The 27,764-nt window shown below is 50.2% G+C and overlaps 2 protein-coding genes across 6 annotated transcripts in view; one reads left to right on the forward strand and one right to left on the reverse strand.

Annotated features, from left to right (window-relative positions):
* LOC141058762 (pleckstrin homology domain-containing family G member 4B-like) overlaps window positions 1–24,846 on the forward strand; it is a 120,087-nt gene extending 95,241 nt beyond the window's left edge. For 4 of the 5 annotated variants that reach the window (XM_073554968.1, XM_073554969.1, XM_073554972.1 and 1 more), the window contains exons 14-24: window positions 17,992–18,884; window positions 19,194–19,443; window positions 19,590–19,679; window positions 19,766–19,990; window positions 20,078–20,248; window positions 20,335–20,512; window positions 20,674–20,790; window positions 20,880–21,146; window positions 21,226–21,449; window positions 22,132–22,191; window positions 24,494–24,846. In XM_073554968.1, coding sequence (XP_073411069.1) covers window positions 17,992–18,884; window positions 19,194–19,443; window positions 19,590–19,679; window positions 19,766–19,990; window positions 20,078–20,248; window positions 20,335–20,512; window positions 20,674–20,790; window positions 20,880–21,146; window positions 21,226–21,449; window positions 22,132–22,173 — 2,457 coding nt within the window. In that variant the 3' untranslated portion in view covers window positions 22,174–22,191; window positions 24,494–24,846. The remainder of the gene's footprint in view (window positions 1–17,991; window positions 18,885–19,193; window positions 19,444–19,589; window positions 19,680–19,765; window positions 19,991–20,077; window positions 20,249–20,334; window positions 20,513–20,673; window positions 20,791–20,879; window positions 21,147–21,225; window positions 21,450–22,131; window positions 22,192–24,493) is intronic. The other variant, XM_073554970.1, reaches the window with a different exon arrangement.
* Window positions 24,650–27,764, reverse strand: part of KCTD19 (potassium channel tetramerization domain containing 19) — a 66,570-nt gene continuing 63,455 nt past the window's right edge. The window contains exons 15-16 of the mRNA XM_073554976.1: window positions 25,666–25,767; window positions 24,650–25,345 (exon numbers count right to left, since the gene is read on the reverse strand). Coding sequence (XP_073411077.1) covers window positions 25,238–25,345; window positions 25,666–25,767 — 210 coding nt within the window. The 3' untranslated portion in view covers window positions 24,650–25,237. The remainder of the gene's footprint in view (window positions 25,346–25,665; window positions 25,768–27,764) is intronic.

Consider the following 27,764-nt stretch of genomic DNA (forward strand, 5'->3'; position numbering starts at 1 on the left):
GCGGCCTCCCGAGGAGAGGAGAGACGCGGGGAGCGCGGCCCCCCGAGGAGGAGAGACGCGGGGAGCGCGGCCCCCCGAGGAGGAGAGACGCGGGGAGCGCGGCCCCCCGAGGAGGAGAGACGCGGGGAGAGCGGCCCCCCGAGGAGAGGAGAGACGCGGGGAGCGCGGCCCCCCGAGGAGGAGAGACGCGGGGAGCGCGGCCTCCCGAGGAGGAGAGACGCGGGGAGCGCGGCCTCCCGAGGAGGAGAGACGCGGGGAGCGCGGCCCCCCGGGGAGGAGAGACGCGGGGAGCGCGGCCCCCCGGGGAGGAGAGACGCGGGGAGCGCGGCCTCCCGAGGAGAGGAGACGCGGGGAGCGCGGCCTCCGGAGAAGAGGAGACGCGGGGAGCGCGGCCTCCGGAGAGGAGGAGACGCGGGGAGCGCGGCCTCCGGAGAGGAGGAGACGCGGGGAGCGCGGCCTCCGGAGAGGAGGAGACGCGGGGAGCGCGGCCTCCGGAGGGGAGGAGACGCGGGGAGCGCGGCCTCCGGAGGGGAGGAGACGCGGGGAGCGCGGCCTCCGGAGAAGAGGAGACGCGGGGAGGGCGGCCTCCGGAGGAGAAGAGACGCGGGGAGGGCGGCCTCCGGAGGAGAAGAGACACGGGGAGCGCGGCCTCCCGAGGAGAAGAGACGCGGGGAGCGCGGCCTCCGGAGAATAGGAGACGCGGGGAGGGCGGCCTCCGGAGGAGAAGAGACGCGGGGAGCGCGGCCTCCCGAGGAGAAGAGACGCGGGGAGCGCTGCCTCCGGAGGAGGAGAGACGCGGGGAACGCGGCCTCCGGAGGAGGAGAGACGCGGGGAGCGCGGCCTCCCGAGGAGAAGAGACGCGGGGAGGGCGGCCTCCCGAGGAGAAGAGACGCGGGGAGCGCTGCCTCCGGAGGAGGAGAGACGCGGGGAGCGCGGCCTCCGGAGGAGAAGAGACACGGGGAGCGCGGCCTCCGGAGGAGAAGAGACGCGGGGAGCGCGGCCTCCGGAGGAGAAGAGACGCGGGGAGCGCGGCCTCCGGAGGAGAAGAGACGCGGGGAGCGCGGCCTCCCGAGGAGGAGAGACGGAGGGCATCAAGCTGCAGTCAGTCACCCAGCAGAAAGCGACGGGGGGGTCTGCGCTGCCCCCAGAGACGCCTCAGGGCTGTAAAGAGGTCTCTAGAGACATGTACAGCACTGTGCAAAAGTTTTAGGCAGGTGTGGAAAAATTGCTGCAGAGCAAGAAGCTTCCAGAAATAAGTGTTAATAGTGATAAAGAAGTGCTGGCAGCTGCAGGCGGTCACCAGGTACTCATAATGGAGGTGATGGGCGGTCACCGGGTACTGATGATGGAGACGGGCAGTCACCAGGTACTGATGATGGAGACGACGGGCAGTCACCAGATACTGATGATGGAGGTGATGGGCTGTCACCAGATATTAATGATGGAGGTGATGGGCAGTCACCAGGTACTGATGATGGAGACGACGGGCAGTCACCAGATACTGATGATGGAGGTGATGGGCTGTCACCAGATATTAATGATGGAGGTGATGGGCAGTCACCAGATACTGATGATGGAGGTGATGGGCTGTCACCAGATATTAATGATGGAGGTGATGGGCAGTCACCAGATACTGATGATGGAGGTGATGGGCAGTCACCAGTTATTAATGATGGAGGTGATGGGCTGTCACCAGATATTAATGATGGAGATGATGGGCGGTCACCAGATACTGATGATGGAGGTGATGGGCTGTCACCAGTTATTAATGATGGAGGTGATGGGCAGTCACCAGATACTGATGATGGAGGTGATGGGCAGTCACCAGATATTAATGATGGAGGTGATGGGCAGTCACCACATACTGATGATGGAGGTGACGGGCAGTCACCAGTTATTAATGATGGAGGTGATGGGCTGTCACCAGATATTAATGATGGAGATGATGGGCGGTCACCAGATACTGATGATGGAGGTGATGGGCTGTCACCAGTTATTAATGATGGAGGTGATGGGCGGTCACCAGGTACTGATGATGGAGGTGATGGGCTGTCACCAGGTACTGATAATGGAGGTGATGGGCTGTCACCAGGTACTGATAATGGAGGTGATAGGCTGTCACCAGATACTGATAATGGAGGTGATGGGCGGCACCGGGTACTGATGATGGAGACGGGCGGTCACCAGGTACTGATGATGGAGACGGGCTGTCACCAGGTACTGATAACGGAGGTGACGGGCAGTCACCGGGTACTGATGATGGAGATGGGCGGTCACCAGGTACTGATAACGGAGGTGACGGGCTGTGACCAGATACTGATAATAGGGGTGATGGGCAGTCACCGGGTACTGATGATGGAGATTGGGCGGTCACCAGGTACTGATAATGGAGGTGATGTGCTGTCACCAGGTACTGATAATGGAGGTAATGGGCTGTCACCAGGTACTGATAATGGAGGTGACGGGCTGTCACCAGATACTGATAATGGAGGTGATGAGCAGTCACCAGGTACTGATGATGGAGACGGGCGGTCACCAAGTACTGATAATGGAGGTGATGGGCTCTCACCAGGTACTGATAATGGAGGTGATGGGCAGTTACCGGATACTGATGATGGAGGCAGCTTGTTATATAATCTGACTCTGTGCGGCTCCTGTATTATATAGTCCGTAATATAATCCATCCTGTGTTCTATAATCTGTATTATAATCTGGCTCTTGTGTTCTATAATCTGTATTATAATCCGGCTCCTCTGTTATATAATCTGTATTATAATCTGGCTCTGTTATATAATCTGTATTATAATCCGGCCCCTGTGTTCTATAATCTGAATTATAATCCGGCTCCTGTGTTCTATAATCTGTATTATAATCTGGCTCCTGTGTTATATAATCTGTATTATAATCCAGCTCCTGTGTTATATAATCTGTATTATAATCCGGCTCCTGTGTTCTATAATCTGTATTATAATCTGGCTCCTCTGTTATATAATCTGTATTATAATCCGGCTCCTCTGTTATGTAATCTGTATTATAAGCCGGCTCCTGTGTTCTATAATCTGTATTATAATCCGGCTCCTTTGTTCTATAATCTGTATTATAATCCAGCTCCTGTGTTGTATAATCTGTATTATAATCCGGCTCCTGTGTTCTATAATCTGTATTATAATCCGGCTCCTGTGTTATATAATCTGTATTATAATCCGGCCCCTGTGTTATATCATCTGTATTATAATCCGGCTCCTGTGTTATATAATCTGTTTTATAATCCGGCTCCGGTGTTACATAATCTGTATTATAATCCGGCTCTTGTGTTATATAATCTGTATTATAATCCGGCTCTTGTGTTGTATAATCTGTATTATAATCCGGCTCCTGTGTTCTATAATCTGTATTATAATCCGGCTCTTGTGTTGTATAATCTGTATTATAATCCGACTCCTTTGTTCTATAATCTGTATTATAATCCGACTCCTGTGTTCTATAATCTGTATTATAATCCGACTCCTGTGTTCTATAATCTGTATTATAATCCGGCTCCTGTGTTCTATAATCTGTATTATAATCCGGCTCCTGTGTTCTATAATTTGTATTATAATCCGGCTCCTTTGTTCTATAATCTGTATTATAATCCGGCTCCTGTGTTCTATAATCTATTATAATCCGGCTCCTGTGTTCTATAATCTGTATTATAATCCGGCTCCTGTGTTCTATAATCTGTATTATAATCCGGCTCCGGTGTTATATAATCTGTATTATAATCCGGCTCTTGTGTTCTATAATCTGTATTATAATCCGGCTCTTGTGTTCTATAATCTGTATTATAATCCGGCTCCTGTGTTCTATAATCTGTATTATAATCCGGCTCCTGTGTTCTATAATCTGTATTATAATCCGGCTCCTGTGTTATATTATCTGTATTATAATCCGGCTGCGGTGTTACATAATCTGTATTATAATCCGGCTCTTGTGTTCTATAATCTGTATTATAATCCGGCTCCTGTGTTCTATAATCTGTATTATAATCCTGCTCCTGTGAATCTGTATTATAATCCGGCTCCTGTGTTATAGAATCTGTATTATAATCCGGCTCTTGTGTTCTATAATCTGTATTATAATCCGGCTCCTGCGTTCTATAATCTGTATTATAATCCGGCTCCTGCGTTATATAATCTGTATTATAATCTGGCTCCTGTGTTATATAATCTGTATTATAATCCGGCTCCGGTGTTATATAATCTGTATTATAATCCGGCTCTTGTGTTCTATAATCTGTATTATAATCCGGCTCCTGTGTTCTATAATCTGTATTATAAACCGGCTCCTGTGTTCTATAATCTGTATTATAATCCGGCTCCTGTGTTCTATAATCTGTATTATAATCCGGCTCCTGTGTTCTATAATCTGTATTATAATCCGGCTCCTGTGTTCTATAATCTGTATTATAATCCGGCTCCTGTGTTCTATAATCTGTATTATAATCCGGCTCCTGTGTTATATAATCTGTATTATAATCCGGCTCCTGTGTTATATAATCTGTATTATAATCCGGCTCCGGTGTTCTATAATCTGTATTATAATCCGGCTCCGGTGTTATATAATCTGTATTATAATCCGGCTCCGGTGTTATATAATCTGTATTATAATCCGGCTCTTGTGTTCTATAATCTGTATTATAATCCGGCTCTTGTGTTCTATAATCTGTATTATAATCCGGCTCCTGTGTTCTATAATCTGTATTATAATCCGGCTCCTGTGTTCTATAATCTGTATTATAATCCGGCTCCTGTGTTCTATAATCTGTATTATAATCCGGCTCCTGTGTTCTATAATCTGTATTATAATCCGGCTCCTGTGTTCTATAATCTGTATTATAATCCGGCTCCGGTGTTATATAATCTGTATTATAATCCGGCTCTTGTGTTCTATAATCTGTATTATAATCCGGCTCCTGTGTTCTATAATCTGTATTATAATCCGGCTCCTGTGTTCTATAATCTGTATTATAATCCTGCTCTGGTGTTATATAATCTGTATTATAAACCGGCTCTTGTGTTCTATAATCTGTATTATAATCCGGCTCTTGTGTTCTATAATCTGTATTATAATCCGGCTCCTGTGTTCTATAATCTGTATTATAATCCGGCTCCTGTGTTCTATAATCTGTATTATAAACCGGCTCTTGTGTTCTATAATCTGTATTATAATCCGGCTCCTGTGTTCAATAATCTGTATTATAATCCGACTCCTGTGTTCTATAATCTGTATTATAATCCGGCTCCTGTGTTCTATAATCTGTATTATAATCCGGCTCCTGTGTTCAATAATCTGTATTATAATCCGGCTCCTGTGTTATATAATCTGTATTATAATCCTGCTCTGGTGTTATATAATCTGTATTATAAACCGGCTCTTGTGTTCTATAATCTGTATTATAATCCGGCTCTTGTGTTCTATAATCTGTATTATAATCCGGCTCTTGTGTTCTATAATCTGTTTTATAATCCGGCTCCTGTGAATCTGTATTATAATCCGGCTCCTGTGTTATAGAATCTGTATTATAATCCGGCTCTTGTGTTCTATAATCTGTATTATAATCCGGCTCCTGTGTTCTATAATCTGTATTATAATCCGGCTCCTGTGTTATATAATCTGTATTATAAACCGGCTCTTGTGTTCTATAATCTGTATTATAATCCGGCTCTTGTGTTCTATAATCTGTATTATAATCCGGCTCTTGTGTTCTATAATCTGTATTATAATCCGGCTCCTGTGAATCTGTATTATAATCCGGCTCCTGTGTTATAGAATCTGTATTATAATCCGGCTCTTGTGTTCTATAATCTGTATTATAATCCGGCTCCTGTGTTCTATAATCTGTATTATAATCCGGCTCTTGTGTTCTATAATCTGTATTATAATCCGGCCCCTGTGTTCTATAATCTGTATTATAATCCGGCTCGTATATGACATAATGCATCGGATTGCTGTCTGGGCTCCGGCCTGGTAGACTGGCATTCTCCTTGGTACTTGGGGGGGTGTCCCCCGTGTCTCCCCCCCCCCCCCCGCTCCTCAGTCCCCGCCCTTCCCCCTCTGCCCATCTGCCTCACATTTGCCTGTGAATAGCCGGCCTGGCAGGGTGCGGGCGCCCGTCTCTCACTGCTGCAGAGGATGAGCGGAGGCTGCTGAGTGCAGCTCGGAGCAGACAGATGGGGTCTACAGAGGTGCAGGTACGGGGGTCCCATGTTATGTCACTAGTGTGCGCCGTTCTAGAGGGGGGCGGCAGGTGTGGGGTCGCCCCGTCTTTAGTATGGTGCTTGGCTGTGGGCTGATGGTTCTGGTGGGAGTCTTGTGTCCGGGGCATTGTGGGGGGCATGTTGGGGTTTTTTGGGCTGTGATGGTCGGAGGTCTCCTGTACCATATACGGAGTCACGGGGTCTGTGCCAGCTCCCAGTACCACGGCTCCCAGTACCACGGCCCCCAGTACCACAGCTCCCAGTACCACGGCCCCCAGTACCACGGCTCCCAGTACCACGGCTCCCAGTACCACGGCTCCCAGTACCACGGCTCCCAGTACCACGGCCATGAGATTTAGGGTCCAGTGCTAATTATGTGGAAGTCTTCACGCTGCGTTGTGTGAGGTCGGTTGTTCCCGAGTGATGGCAGCTGTGAGGTTGTGAGAAAACCAGTGTGGAGAAGGGTCCAGAGTAAAGACCCTCAGACGGGTCCTCCGGTACTAAGGGTTTAATCCGTGTGCGCTGCGATGCCAATGCAAAGAACTGAAGCAACAATGCACAGAAACAACTCTCCATTACTGGGCCAGGCGAGATGCTCTGCAGGGCTGGGGCTTTGGGTGAGATGCTCTGCAGTGTTGGGGCCACGGGCGAGATGCTCTGCAGGGCTGGGGCTTTGGGTGAGATGCTCTGCAGTGTCGGGGCCTCGGGCGAGATGCTCTGCAGTGTCAGGGCTTTGGGCGAGATGCTCTGCAGTGTTGGGGCCACGGGCGAGATGCTCTGCAGTGCTGGGGCTTTGGGTGAGATGCTCTGCAGTGTTGGGGCCTTGGGCGAGATGCTCTGCAGTGTCGGGGCTTTGGGCGAGATGCTCTGCAGTGTTGGGGCCACGGGCGAGATGCTCTGCAGTGCTGGGGCTTTGGGTGAGATGCTCTGCAGTGTTGGGGCCTCGGGCGAGATGCTCTGTAGGGCCGTGGGCGAGATGCTCTGCAGTGTTGGGGCCTCGGGCGAGATGCTCTGCAGGGCTGAGGCCTCGGGCGAGATGCTCTGCAGGACTGGGGCTTTGGGAGAGATGCTCTGCAGGGCTGGGGCCTCGGGCGAGATGCTCTGCAGGGCTGGGGCCTCTGGCGAAATGCTCTGCAGGGCTGGGGCCTCGGGCGAGATGCACTGCAGGGCTGGGGCCTCGGGCGAGATGCACTGCAGGGCTGGGGCCTCGGGCGAGATGCTCTGCAGTGTTGGGGCCTCGGGCGAGATGCTCTGCAGTGTTGGGGCCACAGGCGAGATGCTCTGCAGTGCTGGGGCTTTGGGTGAGATGCTCTGCAGTGTTGGGGCCTCGGGCGAGATGCTCTGCAGGGCTGGGGCCTTGGGCGAGATGCTCTGCAGTGTTGGGGCCTTGGGCGAGATTCTCTGCAGGGATGGGGCTTTGGGTGAGATGCTCTGCAGTGTTGGGGCCACGGGCGAGACGCTCTGCAGGGCTGGGGCCTCGGGCGAGATGCTCTGCAGGGCTGGGGCCTCGGGCGAGATGCTCTGCAGGGCTGGGGCCTCGGGCGAGATGCTCTGCAGGGCTGGGGCCTAGGTGAGATGCTCTGCAGGGCTGGGGCCTCGGGCGAGATGCTCTGCAGGGCTGGGGCCTCGGGCGAGATGCTCTGCAGGGCTGGGGCCTCGGGCGGAATGCTCTGCAGGGCTGGGGCCTCGGGCGAGATGCTCTGCAGGGCTGGGGCCTCGGTGAGATGCTCTGCAGGGCTGGGGCCTAGGTGAGATGCTCTGCAGGGCTGGGGCCTCGGGCGAAATGCTTTGCAGGGCTGGGGCCTCGGGCGAGATGCTCTGCAGGGCTGGGGCCTCGGTGAGATGCTCTGCAGGGATGGGGCCTCGGGCGAGATGCTCTGCAGGGTCGGGGCCTCGGGCGAGATGCTCTGCAGGGCTGGGGCCTCGGGCGAGATGCACTGCAGGGCTGGGGCCTCGGGCGAGATGCACTGCAGGGCTGGGGCCTCGGGCGAGATGCTCTGCAGTGTTGGGGCCTCGGGCGAGATGCTCTGCAGTGTTGGGGCCTCGGGCGAGATGCTCTGCAGTGTTGGGGCCACAGGCGAGATGCTCTGCAGTGTTGGGGCCACAGGCGAGATGCTCTGCAGTGCTGGGGCTTTGGGTGAGATGCTCTGCAGTGTTGGGGCCTCGGGCGAGATGCTCTGCAGGGCTGGGGCCTTGGGCGAGATGCTCTGCAGTGTTGGGGCCTAGGTGAGATGCTCTGCAGGGCTGGGGCCTCGGGCGAGATGCTCTGCAGGGCTGGGGCCTCGGGCGAGATGCTCTGCAGGGCTGGGGCCTCGGTGAGATGCTCTGCAGGGCTGGGGCCTAGGTTAGATGCTCTGCAGGGCTGGGGCCTCGGGCGAGATGCTCTGCAGGGCTGGGGCCTCGGTGAGATGCTCTGCAGGGCTGGGGCCTAGGTGAGATGCTCTGCAGGGTCGGGGCCTCGGGCGAGATGCTCTGCAGGGCCGGGGCCTCGTCTCTCTGTGATACTCAGACTGACCCTTATTGTCCTGATGGGTGACTGACGCCCCCCAGGTCACTTCGGGCCTCATTACGGCTTTATTTGTTCTCTGTGGATTTTCACAGACACACGGCAGAGAGGACGAGCGGCCGGAGGACGAGGAAGGGGGACGACGGAGCAGGGCTGGGAGACTCACTATGGGGTCTTGGGAGTCAGGTGGGGGAACGTGCACCACAAATACCAGCTGATAATCATGGCTACCCCTCACACACATTGTCGCAGGTCTAATACACAGTCACACACATCATACGTACATATCACACACATTACACTGTCACACACACATTACACACTGTCACACACACATTACACTGTCACACACACATTACACACTGTCACACACACATTACACACTGTCACACACACATTACACACTGTCACACACACATTACACTGTCACACACACATTACACACTGTCACACACACATTACACACTGTCACACACACATTACACACATTACACACTGTCACACACACATTACACACATTACACACTGTCACACACACATAACACACATTACACACTGTCACACACACATTACACACATTACACACTGTCACACACACATTACACACTGTCACACACACATTACACACTGTCACACACACATTACACACATTACACTGTCACACACACATTACACACTGTCACACACACATTACACACATTACACACTGTCACACACACATTACACACATTACACTGTCACACACACATTACACACTGTCACACACACATTACACACTGTCACACACACATTACACACTGACACACACACACACACTGACACACACACACACACACTACACACTGTCACACACACATTACACGCTGTCACACACACATTACACGCTGTCACACACATTACACGCTGTCACACACACATTACACGCTGTCACACACACATTACACGCTGTCACACACACATTACACGCTGTCACACACACATTACACGCTGTCACACACACATTACACGCTGTCACACACACATTACACGCTGTCACACACACATTACACGCTGTCACACACACATTACACGCTGTCACACACACATTACACGCTGTCACACACGCTGTCACACACACATTACACGCTGTCACACACACATTACACACTGTTACACACATTACACACTGTCACACACACATTACACACTGTCACACACACATTACACACTGTCACACACACATTACACACTGTCACACACACATTACACACTACACACTGTCACACACACATTACACACTGTCACACACACATCACATGTATTACTGCAGGGATGTGTGTACACGGTTGCTCGTGCGTCCTGTTCTCTTGTCACCCCACCATCCTCGCTCCCGGTCCTTCCTTCCAGTCTCGCCGTTACACGCGGACACACTGAGGACCCTTTGCTGTCTCCTCACATTTCCGTGCGCGGTTTACATGTACAGATCATTCGTTATCTCTCCGTGGCTAATGGCTGCCGGGTTAATCAGGAGCGTCTGCCTGTCAGTATAAGTGTCCTCCGTCCAGGGCTGACAGCTACTCCCATCATTGTGGCTGATGGGTGATGGCCTCCTCATGGTTACGGTCACGACTCTGTTGATCTGCCAGTCACTTGCCCGGCGGTGTATGACGCCGGCACGTTCCCGCCTACATAATGCACAGCCGTCTGGCTCTTTCTGCTTTTCTATTCTCTGTTTGCTGTCAGTAAATATAATCATGGAACAATCCAGAGGCTAAAACCTGCACAGACCTGATACTTCTCACAGCTGAAGGTTTGCTGCAATGTATCCAGACTAGACAATCCTATGTTAGTGCCACTGTGAAAATACTTATTAGTCCTTTTGGCTTCTAGGATTAAATATAGATCAATTCACTGACAGCAAGCTGAGATGTTAACAAGGAATCAGAATGCCTGGCGGCCATGAAAGGTGCAGCAGTTTTCATTCCTTTGGCAGCACTGTGATGGGGGGTCGGGCTTCCATTGTACTCGTACATTATCAGAAAAACGAACTTGTCTGTGCCCCATACTGATCTGATCCTCCAGATGCCTCTGTGTGCCCCGCACTGATCTGATCCTCCAGATGCCTCTGTGTGCCCCGCACTGATCTGATCCTCCAGATGCCTCTGTGTGCACCGCACTGATCTGATCCTCTAGATGCCTCTGTGTGCCCCGCACTGATCTGATCCTCCAGATGCCTCTGTGTGCCCCACACTGATCTGATCCTCCAGATGCCTCTGTGTGCCCCGCACTGATCTGATCCTTCAGATGCCTCTGTGTGCCCCGCACTGATCTGATCCTCTAGATGCCTCTGTGTGCCCCGCACTGATCTGATCCTCTAGATGCCTCTGTGTGCCCCACACTGATCTGATCCTCCAGATGCCTCTGTGTGCCCCGCACTGATCTGATCCTCTAGATGCCTCTGTGTGCACCTCACTGATCTGATCCTCTAGATGCCTCTGTGTGCCCCACACTGATCTGATCCTCCAGATGCCTCTGTGTGCCCCGCAATGATCTGATCCTCCAGATGCTTCTGTGTGCCCCACACTGATCTGATCCTCCAGATGCCTCTGTGTGCCCCACACTGATCTGATCCTCCAGATACCTCTGTGTGCCCCGCACTGATCTGATCCTCCCAATGCCTCTGTGTGCCCCGCTCTGATCTGATCCTCCAAATGCCTCTGTGTGCCCCGCACTGATCTGATCCTCGAAATGCCTCTGTGTGCCCCGCACTGATCTGATCCTCTAGATGCCTCTGTGTGCCCCACACTGATCTGATCCTCTAGATGCCTGTGTGCCCCACACTGATCTGATCCTCCAGATGCCTCTGTGTGCCCCGCAATGATCTGATCCTCCAGATGCTTCTGTGTGCCCCACACTGATCTGATCCTCCAGATGCCTCTGTGTGCCCCACACTGATCTGATCCTCCAGATACCTCTGTGTGCCCCGCACTGATCTGATCCTCCAGATACCTCTGTGTGCCCCGCACTGATCTGATCCTCCCGATGCCTCTGTGTGCCCCGCTCTGATCTGATCCTCCAAATGCCTCTGTGTGCCCCGCACTGATCTGATCCTCCAAATGCCTCTGTGTGCCCCGCACTGATCTGATCCTCTAGATGCCTGTGTGCCCCGCACTGATCTGATCCTCTAGATGCCTGTGTGCCCCGCACTGATCTGACCCTCCATATGCCTGTGTGCCCCTCACTCATCTGACCCTGCAGATGCCTCTGTGTGCCCTGCACTGATCTGATCCTCCAGATGCCTGTGTGCCCCGCACTGATCTGACCCTCCAAATGCCTCTGTATGCCCCACACTGATCTGATCCTCCAGATGCCAGAAAATGATCTGTGGCTTTCTGGGCACTTGGCATCAAATGTGAGACTCCTGGAGAAAAGCCTTTTATGTGTTGGAACTTGAAATACCAGTTTCCTCTTGAATTGGAGACATGCTAATTACCTGTGAAAGTGAGAGTCTGCTGGGAGCACAGATGAGTCTAATTCACAAAGCCCCCCCTATCTTTTACATCACGTACTGCACCCCCTGATTTTGGAGGAGAAGCTGCTGTCCCTTTCTGGACCTCTGTTGCCCGATTCCTTTCAGCTAAATTAAAATTCCAGCCGCGCCCGATTCCTCTGCTCCATCTCCCCTCCTCACATTGAGCAGAGACACAGAGCCCACCGGCCAGGCCCACGTGAGGGCGCACATTAACTCTCTCACACCTGGATTGCTTCAGGCAGGAGACTCCAAACGGTGGCTCGCCAGGGGTTACAGCACTACAACCCTCTGCGTGCCCCGACAGCTGCCTGTAGGGCGACAGGTGCATGTAATGACCCCTCACCTCTGTGTTTTGCCGTCTCCATACACCTGTCTGGTACAGTGTGAGCCTCTATTAGCAGCTGCCCAGGACTCTGCCTTGTCCCCCTGGAATTGCTCTCCTGACCCTCTGTCTTTGTGTTGGGCGACACTGTCTTTCTATTGAAATAGCAGCAGCGCATCAATAGCGGAGGGCTGACCCGAGTGACGCAGCTGCTGCGAGACCCCCCTTCCTTCAGGATATCTAAAAGAGGGTCTTTGCCCTCCGCTCTCTGCTGACAAATAGGGAGGTGACCATACATCTGTCCTGCCAGCAGATGTGACTAGTATGTGGGGGAGGGGGTCTTAGGTCGGTGTCACTCCGCTTCCACGTATCGGTCACTTTCTTTTGTCTCCAGAGTTTCTTCTATATTTGGCCAGTTAATGAGGTCCTGAAATTCGGGACTTTTGTGTGAGCCGCGTATCCCACCGTAATGAGATGGCGACCGGCTGCGCTCCGTGGAGATGCCCTTCCTTTGCAGCCTTGAGGGCAGTGGGGGTCCGGAGTATTACAGTGTCTCGGTGGGGGATTGTTAGGGCAGATATTTCCAGTCAGCATTATTTTTACCCAAATTCCTGATTGCGTCCCAGGTTTTGGACAGTAAGAAGGATCTGTCCTCCCAGATGATCATTTAAGACCGATCACATTTTACTTCTAGCAGAACGCTCCATAGCTTTCCAATACCAGACAGGGGGCTACGAGATGTGACCTTTGGCTGGTATATGTGTACGATGTGAAGCCCCACATTGGCTGAGAATGCAATCTTCCGCTCCATTCATTGGTCCTTACGGAAGTTGCTCAGCGCTGGTTGTGTTGGCCATACGCAATGAATGGAGCGATGGTGCACGTTCCTGACCTCCACTCCATTCATTGGTCCTTATGGAAGTTGCTCAGCGCTGGATGTGTTGGCCATATGCAATGAATGGAGCGATGGTGCACGTTCCTGACCTCCACTCCATTCATTGGTCCTTATGGAAGTTGCTCAGCGCTGGATGTGTTGGCCATATGCAATGAATGGAGCGATGGTGCACGTTCCTGACCTCCACTCCATTCATTGGTCCTTACAGAAGTTGCTCAGCGCTGGATGTGTTGGCCATATGCAATGAATGGAGCGATGGTGCACGTTCCTGACCTCCGCTCCATTCATTGGTCCTTATGGAAGTTGCTCAGCGCTGGATGTGTTGGCCATATGCAATGAATGGAGCGATGGTGCACGTTCCTGACCTCCACTCCATTCATTGGTCCTTATGGAAGTTGCTCAGCGATGGATGTGTTGGCCATACGCAATGAATGGAGCGATGGTGCACGTTCCTGACCTCCGCTCCATTCATTGGTCCTTATGGAAGTTGCTCAGCGATGGATGTGTTGGCCATACGCAATGAATGGAGCGATGGTGCACGTTCCTGACCTCCACTCCATTCATTGGTCCTTATGGAAGTTGCTCAGCGCTGGATGTGTTGGCCATATGCAATGAATGGAGCGATGGTGCACGTTCCTGACCTCCACTCCATTCATTGGTCCTTATGGAAGTTGCTCAGCGCTGGTTGTGTTGGCCATACGCAATGAATGGAGCGATGGTGCACGTTCCTGACCTCCACTCCATTCATTGGTCCTTATGGAAGTTGCTCAGCGCTGGATGTGTTGGCCTTATGCAATGAATGGAGCGATGGTGCACGTTCCTGACCTCCACTCCATTCATTGGTCCTTATGGAAGTTGCTCAGCGCTGGATGTGTTGGCCATACGCAATGAATGGAGCGATGGTGCACGTTCCTGACCTCCACTCCATTCATTGGTCCTTATGGAAGTTGCTCAGCGCTGGATGTGTTGGCCATACGCAATGAATGGAGCGATGGTGCACGTTCCTGACCTCCACTCCATTCATTGGTCCTTATGGAAGTTGCTCAGCGCTGGATGTGTTGGCCATACGCAATGAATGGAGCGATGGTGCACGTTCCTGATCTCCACTCCATTCATTGGTCCTTATGGAAGTTGCTCAGCGCTGGATGTGTTGGCCATACGCAATGAATGGAGCGATGGTGCACGTTCCTGACCTCCACTCCATTCATTGGTCCTTATGGAAGTTGCTCAGCGCTGGATGTGTTGGCCATACGCAATGAATGGAGCGATGGTGCACGTTCCTGACCTCCACTCCATTCATTGGTCCTTATGGAAGTTGCTCAGCGCTGGATGTGTTGGCCATACGCAATGAATGGAGCGATGGTGCACGTTCCTGACCTCCACTCCATTCATTGGTCCTTATGGAAGTTGCTCAGCGCTGGATGTGTTGGCCATACGCAATGAATGGAGCGATGGTGCACGTTCCTGATCTCCGCTCCATTCATTGGTCCTTATGGAAGTTGCTCAGCGCTGGATGTGTTGGCCATATGCAATGAATGGAGCGATGGTGCACGTTCCTGACCTCCACTCCATTCATTGGTCCTTATGGAAGTTGCTCAGCGCTGGATGTGTTGGCCATATGCAATGAATGGAGCGATGGTGCACGTTCCTGATCTCCACTCCATTCATTGGTCCTTATGGAAGTTGCTCAGCGCTGGATGTGTTGGCCATATGCAATGAATGGAGCGATGGTGCACGTTCCTGACCTCCACTCCATTCATTGGTCCTTATGGAAGTTGCTCAGCGCTGGATGTGTTGGCCATACGCAATGAATGGAGCGATGGTGCACGTTCCTGACCTCCGCTCCATTCATTGGTCCTTATGGAAGTTGCTCAGCGCTGGATGTGTTGGCCATACGCAATGAATGGAGCGATGGTGCACGTTCCTGACCTCCGCTCCATTCATTGGTCCTTATGGAAGTTGCTCAGCGCTGGATGTGTTGGCCATATGCAATGAATGGAGCGATGGTGCACGTTCCTGACCTCCGCTCCATTCATTGGTCCTTACGGAAGTTGCTCAGCGCTGGATGTGTTGGCCATACGCAATGAATGGAGCGATGGTGCACGTTCCTGACCTCCACTCCATTCATTGGTCCTTATGGAAGTTGCTCAGCGCTGGATGTGTTGGCCATACGCAATGAATGGAGCGATGGTGCACGTTCCTGACCTCCACTCCATTCATTGGTCCTTATGGAAGTTGCTCAGCGCTGGATGTGTTGGCCATACGCAATGAATGGAGCGATGGTGCACGTTCCTGACCTCCGCTCCATTCATTGGTCCTTACGGAAGTTGCTCAGCGCTGGATGTGTTGGCCATACGCAATGAATGGAGCGATGGTGCACGTTCCTGACCTCCACTCCATTCATTGGTCCTTATGGAAGTTGCTCAGCGCTGGATGTGTTGGCCATACGCAATGAATGGAGCGATGGTGCACATTCCTGACCTCCACTCCATTCATTGGTCCTTATGGAAGTTGCTCAGCGCTGGATGTGTTGGCCATATGCAATGAATGGAGCGATGGTGCACGTTCCTGACCTCCGCTCCATTCATTGGTCCTTATGGAAGTTGCTCAGCGCTGGATGTGTTGGCCATATGCAATGAATGGAGCGATGGTGCACGTTCCTGACCTCCACTCCATTCATTGGTCCTTATGGAAGTTGCTCAGCGCTGGATGTGTTGGCCATACGCAATGAATGGAGCGATGGTGCACGTTCCTGACCTCCACTCCATTCATTGGTCCTTATGGAAGTTGCTCAGCGCTGGATGTGTTGGCCATATGCAATGAATGGAGCGATGGTGCACGTTCCTGACCTCCGCTCCATTCATTGGTCCTTATGGAAGTTGCTCAGCGATGGATGTGTTGGCCATACGCAATGAATGGAGTGATGGTGCACGTTCCTGACCTCCACTCCATTCATTGGTACTTATGGAAATTGCTCAGCGCTGGATGTGTTGGCCATATGCAATGAATGGAGCGATGGTGCACGTTCCTGACCTCCACTCCATTCATTGGTCCTTATGGAAGTTGCTCAGCGCTGGATGTGTTGGCCATATGCAATGAATGGAGCGATGGTGCACGTTCCTGACCTCCGCTCCATTCATTGGTCCTTATGGAAGTTGCTCAGCGATCGATGTGTTGGCCATACGCAATGAATGGAGTGATGGTGCACGTTCCTGACCTCCACTCCATTCATTGGTACTTACGGAAATTGCTCAGCGCTGGACATATTGGCCATACGCAATGAATGGCGCACGTTCCCGACCTCCGTTCCACTGCATCCCCCCCATTATTGGGATTAGTGGGGGATCAATCACTGTGATCCCCGGCGATCAGTACGTTGTTTTCTTCTGAAATAACTTATAAATGTGCTGCTTCCAGTTTGTATGTTTTTGTTGGAAGCAACCCGTTGAAGTTTGGAGCTTCCCTTTAAGATGTCAGCGTCTCTTTTTGAGGCACTAATGACCTCTGATGTAGGGATGAATGTTGGCCACTCCGTGACTGGCACCACCACATCGTCCATGTAATGCACAGACATTCACTTGTGGCCGACGCTGCCCCATAGGCTCGCTCTCGGCTTTGTGCTGTGTGCACTGGGTATTTTAGGACAAGCAGTAAATCTTTTGTCTGCGGAGCATAGTGGCTCCTCTATTGTCCGGGTGCCTCCTTCATCCTGGCACCACTTCACCCTCCGTGACTCTCAGGAGCCCACAGTCAGGTGACTACATTCCTGCATGGAACATGACTATTTGTGAGACTCGGCTGGAGTCGGGGGTCCGGTTTCCCACAGAATGAGAAACCCTTTGTTCTCACAGAGGCAGCATTATGAATACTTAGAAGGTGGCTCCCCCACATATCAGATGGTTGGCACCACGATGTCTCCGAGAATAGGCACCAACCTGGAGGTTTCAGACCCTGGTCACAGTTGTAGGACTCCTCAGCTGCCATGATAATTGACAGGGAGGACGTTCCGTAGGACGCTTGTGCCCGTACATGCGAGGTCTGTACTCGGGGAATATATTCTCCGCGGGGAGTGCTGAGGTGGAGTTGCCGCTCTTTGAGCAGATTAGGAATTAGTGAACATCAAAGCTCTGGATATTTGCATTTAAATGTCCCGTCCTATAATTGGCACAATGGCGACTCTGGGCTCTTGTCAGGGTCCTGCGGTGCTGGCGGCAGCTCTGGGGAATAGACACCCTGAGATGATGAGAGTCATGAAAAGGAGCTGAAGATAACTGGAGGCTTGTTTCCGCCATCGTTGGCCGGGTCCGTGTCTTTCACTGGTTACTGAGCATTTCGGAGTCTGTACCAGATTAGTAAGTTACACCTGGGGACAGCCTCCATACTGGTGCGGGTCCCAGTGGTGTACATGCTTGCTGTGATCATTCACTCTCCTTCCTTCCGTTCCGTATGTTTTGTGCCTTGATGTTAGTGGCTTGTACAGTTCCAGAGGTTTTTAATAACTTTCCATATTTGCTCCCACAGGCTTATGAATGGGCCCTGGAAGGGATGCGACATCTTGCTGCCATCAGCCTGGATGACTGTAACTCTCCGGAGTTTTGCCTCGGTGCCCTCGGGAGTCTGGAGAAGTACCAGGTGCAGCATCCAGTGATCGGAGAGAAGAAGTTTGAGGAGATGAGGGAGCTCGTCTATGAGCTGAAGAGTGAGAAGGGAGTGAAGCACTGGAAGTTCGCCTGGTCAAAGTGTCAGGAGGCGAGGCAAGTTTTTGAGAAGAAGTTTGAGGCCGCTTTGAGGGCGAAAAGTTTGTTGTCAGGAGATCAAAATTCCCCTAAGTCAAAATCTTCAGAGGATGGAGACCAGAGGGGACATTCAGATAAGAACATGAATCTGTCTTACATCCAAATTAAGCCGCTTAATTCCCCCATCTGTGTCAGAGAGAGGAGACTTGGGAGAGTTCTGTGTCCGCGACCCGAAATGGACCTGACGCCGTTCAGAGTTAGTCCGCCCGGCTCCAGCGCCAGTTCTATTGCATCGTCATCCCTGTACAGAGGGCGTAAACTGTCCCTTCAGAGTTCTCCCGGAGAGGACCTGCACTTTGACCTGATTCACCAGGTGCCCTCCGGCTCCTCCACACCGACCTCCTCACGCCCCATGGGAAGAAGACTGCTCAGAAAGGCTCAGAGTTTTGACCTTCCTGGGACTGATGTAAGCAGCCATGGTTGTCAGCGGAGACTCAGTGAGCCCACCAGGAGAGGAAACACTGGGGTCTTCATCAGAGGACTGGAAGTGAGCAGCACAGAGATGGTAGAGCGTTCCTGCAGCCCCCGACTACCCCTCTCCATGGACTGGTCAGCAGAGCGGATACTGAACGATAGGAGGAGTAGTGTCTCCTCAGCAGACGGAAGATGCCGCAGCAGGTGAGAAGCCGACATAGTGCAATATAGAGTCAGATTACTGGTGGTCTGTGCCATCTACCTTTCCCTATGGCCTGGGCAGCCTCGGTCTGTCAGCATGTTGGGAGTTGTAGTATTGCACAGACATATTATTATGGATAATGTGGGACCCTGCACTGGTAATTTATGGGGGTCCCAGAAGTGGGAATATGGCCTATGATCTTAGGCGCCTTACTTTGTTATGCCTGGATACCCCTATAACTCGTTGGCATGTACTCTGGGGTATATGCGTCACACAAGGATCAGGCTTCAGCTCTTTATCTTCTGCTGTAGTAAACTCCGGCACATCATCGATGAGATGGTCACCACCGAGCGAGAATACGTCCGGTCCCTGTGGTACATCAGTGAGAACTACTTTCCCGAGATGGATCGCATGGACCTGCCTCAGGACCTGCGGGGGAAGAGGGGAATCATCTTTGGAAACCTGGAGAAGCTGAGAGATTTTCACAGCCAGTATTTCCTGAAGGAGCTGGAGAGCTGCTGCAATCATCCCCTAAGAGTCAGCCATTGCTTCCTCCGACACGTAAGTGACCCCCCGGAGTGGGCGACATCGGCCTCCATTGTCTGAGCCCTGGACCTTGGCCACATATAATGGGAGCTGCTTCTGCTCCAGATTATCCAGGAAGATCGTCACTAATGATGGAATTCGTCTTTTTATATTCCTTCCAGAAAGACCAGTTTGGAATGTACGCTTTGTACAGCAAGAATAAGCCCAGGTCGGACATGCTCCTCGCCAGCCATGGGAACATATTTTTTAAGGTAAGAAAGTTGCGGTAAGCATCTAGATTACTTTGCTTGTATACACCGAGGATTTGTTTCATGAAGGGTTTGTCACTTTGTGTCAGAACAAGCAGCGGCAGCTGGGAGATAAGATGGACCTGGCATCGTACCTGCTGAAGCCCATTCAGAGGATGAGTAAGTACGCACTTCTCCTGAAGGACCTGATTAAGGAGTGCGGGGAGGCGCAGGATCAGGAGCTGGCGTACCTGCGGGCGGCCGAGGAGATGGTCAAGTTCCAGCTGCGTCACGGGAACGATCTTCTGGCTATGGACGCCATACGGGACTGTGATGTGAGTAATCAGGTGCTTCACTCGCTGATGATGGTCACGTATGAGCAGGTGTCACCACTTCACATCTTCCATCTTTTGTGACTTCAGGTGAACTTAAAGGAGCAAGGACAGCTGGTGAGACAGGACGAGTTTACGGTGTGGCTGGGCCGGAAGAAGTGTCAGAGACATGTCTTCTTGTTCGAGGATCTGATCCTGTTCAGTAAACCCAAGAGGATCGAGGGAGGGTTAGATGTCTACATCTATAAGCGTTCCTTCAAAGTAAGAAAACTCTGTGACTAATGGTCTGGACTGGGATAGACCCCAGTATTTGGATTTCACAATCCCACCTTTCCTACGGTTTGCAGACAGCAGACATTGGTTTGACAGAAAACTCTGGAGATAGTGGTTTGCGCTTTGAAATTTGGTTCAGGAGGCGGAAATCTAACGATACTCACATTCTCCAAGCCGGCACCGCCGAGATCAAGCATGCGTGGACGGCCGACATTGCCAAAATCCTGTGGCAGCAAGCCAATAGGAATAAAGGTAGCGTCCCCCAGGGCGAGCCGCATTGTAGACTGGGGTAAGGAGATGGGTCTCGCGTCAGATAACGCCCCCTACCGGGGCCATGTTGGTCTCTTTCTGGCAGGGGGGAGATGCATTACGGCTTTTTTTCTTGATTCTGATCTTGGAGACTTTATTTTCAGAGATCCGTATGCAGGAGATGGTATCTATGGGTGTTGGTAATAAGCCGTTTCTGGACATCAAGCCCAGCGATGCAGCAATCAATAACCGCGCTATCGATTACATCATGAAAGGGCGAGGTAAGTCATTATACGTTATTACACTCCCACAGTGGTGATTGCACTGAATGCATGAGATCAATACAGCCGATGCTTTGTGTTCTGGGCAGGGGCGAGGACCAGGGCCTCCATTGCGGTGTCTGTGTTTGACCATTCGGATCCGTACAAAAGGACTCAGGCTCCCATAACGTGTAACGCTGTCCCCTCACCCTGCGGACTGTCTTCTGCTTCACTGCTGGGACCCCTTAACTTGCACATGTATGTGAACCAAACCCTTCTGCCCGGAGTGCTGTCCCCCAATAGACCGTATGAGGCCAGTAGCTTCCTGGAGGAAGACGAGCTGGAGAATGAGACGAGCTGCAGCCAGCCCTCCATGAGTGCGTGTCCTACCTGCTCTGTCATCATCATCCCTCTCACCGCTCGGCGGATACTAATCGTCTGCTGTTTTACTTGCAGCCACGGAAAGCTCCGAGTCCTCTCACTGTATGTCTGGTGCTGGCTCCAGCGGCTCAGACAGCGGCTGTGTCTCCGGTATCCCTCAGGACAATCTGTCTGAAGATGCTGGCTCTCCGTGTGATGCCTCCACACAGTACACCTTCCCAGAAAGAAGGAACAGCACCAGCGTCGCCTCACCGGTGGTGGAAAAATCCAGATTCATCAACAGACAATACATCTCAGCAGTAAGGTCCTCACCAATACACTAACGTAACTACATCTCATAGCAATGTTTCCCAAGCTGTGGCACAACAACTTCCAGCATGCCAACTGGCTGAAGACCCACAGCTTGGGAATCACTGATCTAGAGAGTCATGTATGCAACCAACACACAATCCCGGAGAAGTGGAGGAGGCCTCCAACATGCCACACTGTGTTGGAAGCCTCCACCATGCAACACTGTGTGTGTGTCGGAAGCCTCCACCATGCCACACTGTGTGTCTGAAGCCTCCACCATGCCACACTGTTTGTGCCTGAAGCCTCCACCGTTTGAAGCATGTGAAAAATGAAAGCAAAGGAAAAACAATGTGGAACTGGTATCCTGTCAGCATTGACCATATCAGAGCCTTCCCTCCTAGGGATATCCTGGGGAATACCCAAATTTACGTCTGATGGAGGGCTTAGACATAATCAATGTGGGCCATTCTGTAACAAGCAAAGTCACCTCTGCTATATCAGTATAACATGAATGTATTAATCATCCTTCCATGATGACACTACACATGGAGTAATCAGACTTCACCACCTCTTCTCCCCGCTCACTATATAACGCTCACTTCTGACAACTGCTAACACCTCATTTCAGGAGTAGATGAAAGTGTCAGATTCTGCAATCTAACCCTTGCTCCTTACTGCTTCTCTCCCCAGAATCCAAGCCACATTTCTTTAAGTCCTTCCACCATTGTCTGAATTTCCTCCTAACATCCAGTAAGTGTCTCTCTTGTACTTCATGTAACAGATCCATACGTGGGGTCACCTCTGATCACCGTCTCCATGTAACACACTGTTTACAGCGGTGTTCACCTCGCGCTCGGCTGCTTCACATTCTCAGAAATATTGGATTCTTTTTTTCCTGTTTCCGAGTTTTCTAAATTGCTGCATAGAATTGATACCATAACAGTAAAGACCAAGGTAATCTGAAGCGCATCTTCACCGCGCGTCCCAGCCTCTGGCCATGATACAATCTTTGTTTCCAGAGAAGAGCAGGCTTACTCCTAAGCGATCGCTGACTTCATGCACTATTTTTCACATTTCTGGTCCATGGGGGGAAAAAACTGCAGCGTGTGCTAGTTTGGTCTGACTTACCCATCTGATATGTGACTGCAGTCGAGAGTCTGATCGCGGCTTTCTCTCCTGTCAGACAATAGTATCTGACACTTCCTTCCACTATAGAGGACCCTTATTGACCGCGCTGTTATCGGAGGCTCGTTATACAGATTAGATTGCCAATATTAATGATTTATGGCGTCACGATCGGGCAGGGTCAAACACACAGAGTAGTGCAGCAGCCGAGGACGTGAGCCGTGTATGTGGCGGCATCTTAGGGCCCACAGACTCGTCTTAGTATAACGGTAAGGTCACAGGTGTAGTTTTTGTTAAGTCTTTGACGCAGTTTTCAGCCAAATTCAGAATGGAAAATATAAAGTGAGATGGATCCTTCCTTCCCTGCTGGATTCACTTTTGGCTGAAAAAACTGCATCAGACAGAAAAAAAAATGTTGATTTCAGTCTTATGTGTTTATTTTTTACATTCAGACATTTCCTGTGAATGAGCTTCTATCTTTAGGAAAGTTTCTTGCCATGGGTCTGACTTATTGGGTCAGGATGTAGATGGTAGGAGATGGTCCAGCGCTCAGGATACAAGGCGATGCTTCTGTATTATGTCACATGATGGAACCAACGCGTTTCGAGGAAACCTGCTTCACGATTACCGCCTGTCCTATTGGGGCTTTCATTCTCTCAGGCCATTATGGGAAGTTTATCCCGTGTGTTTTATAATGGATGTAGCCACCATGAGTACATGTGCTCAGTTCACTCAAAACGCGTTGGTTTCATAGACTTGTTAATCTGTTTGTCACATGTATTCTGAGATAATAAAGAATCCCCTTTTACCCTGAGTGCTGGACCACCATTTCTGTACTTTCATGTCCTAAGACTAAGTACCATTCTTATTACTCTATTATCCAGGTGTGTTGGAGACCACTAAAAGCTATAATACAGGCATGATTTCTATAGGGGATAAGTTGACATGCTGTATTACACAGTATTTAGCTCCATATTGGACAACTATTTGTTATATATAGTCCACTATGGTTCTATAGTCCCAGTGAGAATTCACCAGAATACGGTCATAACAACAAAAGAAGTGAAAAACACTGGAATAGGCAATAAAATATAGATTTTGTATTAAAAACAAATGTTAAAAATAACTGCATGTACAGTTGTGCTCAAAAGTTTACACACCCCGGCAGAATTTTTGCTTTCTTGGCCTTTTTTCAGGGAATATGAATGATGACACCAAACCTTTTTCTCCCCTCATGGTTAGTGGTTGGGTGAAGCCATTTATTATAAAACTACTGTGTTTTTTCTTTTTAAATAATAATGACAACCCAAAACATCCAAATGACCCTGATCAAAAGTTCACATTCCTCATTTCTTAATATCATGTATTGCCCCCTCTAGCATCAGTGACAGCTTGAAGTCTTTTGTGGTAGTTGTGGATGAGGTTCTTTATTTTCTCAGATGGTAAAGCTGCCCACTCTTCTTGGTAAAGCCTCCAGTTCCTGTAGATTCCTGGGCTGTCTAGCATGAACTGCGTCCATGGGCGTGGAGAGAAGTGAATATTCATTTCTCTTAAGTAGCGGTCACACGTAACCGCTGGCTGTGACTACTGTGCTCGGTATTAGAGAGAAGTGAATGTTCATTGCCAGCGCAGTGAATATTCATTTCTCTTTAGCAGCGGGTACAGGCTTTAGCCACAATAGCTGGCTCCTGCCTCCTGTGACCCGCTGCTCTGCCGCTGCCGATCCCCCTCCATCTTCTGGGACCATTACTCGAGTATAAGCCGAGGGGGAGTTTTCAGCATAAAAAAATGTGCTGAAAAATTCGGCTTATACACGAGTATATACGGCATTTATAATTACATGTACCCTGTATTTTCCTGGCATTAAGGACATACCCACTTTACCACTCATAGTTTTGCTGACTCAAGTCCCTGTTTTATTTTTTAGGTGTGATCGGATGCTGGATATGACGGAGCTGAAGCCCCCGGGCATCGGCCCCTCTAACAGACGACTTGGTGACCTGCTCACGTGTAATATTTCCCGCTCCCTGTATATAGTTTATTATCGCCTTCCTCTCAGTGACAGATTTACTTATTAAAGCTGAACAGTTTGTACAATTTATTAAAAAGAAAAAAAAAAGTTTTGCAAAATAGATTTCTGTATTTACTGAGACCTTTTTCCTGTCGTTTTCACAATGTCGGAATCTGATGTGCGTCATATTTTGTTATAGTTCTTCATAAAACTAGAAATAATTTATTTACTGGAGGTAAAGCTGAATAAAAACAGGTTTATTCCTCTGATCGTCTGGCTGTTGTCATCCGCACTGATACAGAACTCGGACGGAACCCGGTGGGTCCATATAAACAAGGATGAATGTAGCGCCCTGTATATGAACATGGTCTCTCATCTAGAGCCATCACAGACGTCTTTTTCCAGGGTCACCGAGACTGTAACGCTCACAGAAGGACATTGTGACTATAAGTGCCTGTAACCCCGGAATAAGATGAAGTGACGGGTCCAGAGAAAGTGTTTGGTGCTCGTTCCCGATTGTGCCACTTTTCCACACGACCTCCTTTACGTTAAAATATTCACCCAAAATCCTGTCCGGACCATTAACTGCTCCGCCGTCCCCTTATAACCAGTAATAAATACATATCTAATAAATGTCACAGCCCCTTCAGCCAGACGACGTTACCGTAGAATAGTTCTCAGGGCGATGCACGAGGCCGACCTGTGGTGTCCGTTCTGCAGCATCGTAGTAATGCACCGGCCGTATCTTCTTGCATATGGCAGGGAGAACTGAAGAGGAGCAGAAAGTGATGGTCAGCCTCGCTGCAAAACGGTTTGGAAGTAAATCGCCATTTAAAATATATTTTATTGGACTATGTTTGCAAACTGCAACAAAAATGAAGGATTTAAAAAAAAATATATATATATACACATACATTATAAAAACACTTTATACAAAGTTATTATATATATTTAAAAAATTATATTAAACTATATACATATATAAAAAAAAAATCACTAAAGTGCAAGAAATGTTAGGGCTCTTAGTGCTGGTATTGGGAGGTGTGATGATGTAGTGACTGTCCGCTCGCTCTGCTCATGGCTCTTACCTCCAACCAGCTCCGCAGAGACTTTCTTGTGCTTTTCTTACTCTTATAAATCTTTAGGAGCATCAAGTCTTCTACAAACTGTCTGGCCGGAATCTGGAAAACCTGAAATAAAGCATAAAATGTGATCTCACTAATGATCAGTGGCATAACTACAAACTTATGGGCCCCGAGGAGAACCTTCAGATGGGGGCCCCCCGCCCTGCCATGCCAAAATCCATAGGTGAATTAGAAATGGCGACACACGCCAACGCCGTCTGCGTTAGTAACACATGCACCGTTACAGAATTAGTTGTAGGCTGGTTCACAGTCTGTATACAGACCACAGCCTCCAGCATCGCGGAGGGTATCCCGATCCGAACTCACACCCATGTGTGTCTATGGCAATACGCTCCTGTAAACCCAGCCGGACTCTGCTACCTGCACCCTTCAGCTGCCCTACAAAATGCAGGGCGTAGAACCAGTACAAAGTGTGGCAGCCTCCCTGTAGAGCTGTCCACCTCACTTTAGAGATTGGTTAGATGTGTTGGGCAGCTATGTCTATTTTTCCAGACCTTCCAGTACATGCTGGGAGTCCTATAGATGACTTACCCAGAGGTTAGCACTTGGACAGCATGATGGTGCAGTGGTTAGCACTGCTGGTGTCCTGGGTTCACCTCTGAGGGAAGATGATGAGATTCCTCCTATCAATTGTATTTTAGAAATTGTAATCAGTGATTGTAATGGGACCTGCTCTAGTTTTTCTGATCTTCCCATAAATGCTGAGAGTCCTATTGATTATCAGGGCAGGACTAAACTCTCAGTCAGTACGGTGGCTCAGTGGTTACCTCCATTGCCTTCCTATGCTTGGGTCCTTAGTTCAAATCTGACTGATGTCAATGAGATTCCTCCTCTCAGACACATGTTAGAAAATGAAATCAGAGATCTCTAATGAAACCTGCTCTTCCTTTTCATGTCCTGTCGGTGGGCACTGATAGACATATTGATGACCTGGCCATCAGGTAATGCTATGGTGGCCCAGTGGTTAGCGCAATTACCTTTCAATGCTTGGGTCCTTGGTTCTACTCTGACTGAGGTCGGAGTAATTCCTCCTCTCAGGTCTTCTTTTGAAATTGCACATGGAGCTGCTCTAGTTTTTCCTGATCTTACCATCGGTGCTGGTAGTCATATCAATGACTTTACCCAAGTGTTTCTTCTGAGCAGCACGGTGGCTTGGTGGAAAGTGCTGATGCTCTGCAGCATGAGAGTCCAGGGTTCAAATCCCACCATGGATGACATCTGCAAGGAGCTTGTATGTTCTCCCTGTGCTCCAAAGAGGGCCAGTGATGGTGTTACCTGTATTCTGTATGTTGGAGGAACATTTGCATCTGTGGACATGAGGGGGCTAAAATTTTTACTAAGTCTTTACTTACTCCTTTTCACAGCTCAGGCACCGCTGAGCCGCATATATACAAGACAAATTCTTGTATCAGGACATCCATCCAATAAGGACTGACACCACTCAGGCTACTTGCCCAATGAAGGGGGCAGGCAAGCAGCCCTCCTGGATACTGCACAGGTAACACCACCACTGTATGTCTTTGGAGCATGGGTGGCAGCTCAGTCAGGGAGAACATACAAGCTCCTTGCAGAAGTCATCCATGGTGGGATTTGAACCCTGGACTCCCATGCTGCAGATCACCAGCACTTTCCACTGAGCCACCGTGCTGCTCGCAAGAGAACCACCGGCAAAATCATTGATGACTCGCAGCTCCAATGGGAAGATCAGGAAAAACTAGAGCAGCTCCATGTGCAATCTCTAAAGTACAACTGAGCGGAGGAATTACTCCGACCTCCGTCAGAGTAGAACCAAGGACCCAAGTGTTAAAAGGTAAGGGAGCTAACCACTGAGCTGAGTGGGTCCTTAGTTCTATCCCGGCTTTTGTTGACCTAGCCATCAGGTAATGCTATGGTGGCTCAGTGGTTAGCTCCCTTACCTTTTAACGCTTGGGTCCTTGGTTCTATTCTGACTGAGATCGGAGTAATTCCTCCGCTCAGTTGTTCTTTAGAGATTGCACATGGAGCTGCTCTAGTTTTTCCTGATCTTCCCATTGGAGCTGCGA

The sequence above is a fragment of the Dendrobates tinctorius genome, unplaced genomic scaffold, assembly GCF_039654945.1.
Source record: "Dendrobates tinctorius isolate UK_male_01 unplaced genomic scaffold, ASM3965494v1 ptg000214l, whole genome shotgun sequence".
In the NCBI taxonomy this organism is placed as follows: Eukaryota; Metazoa; Chordata; class Amphibia; order Anura; family Dendrobatidae; genus Dendrobates; species Dendrobates tinctorius.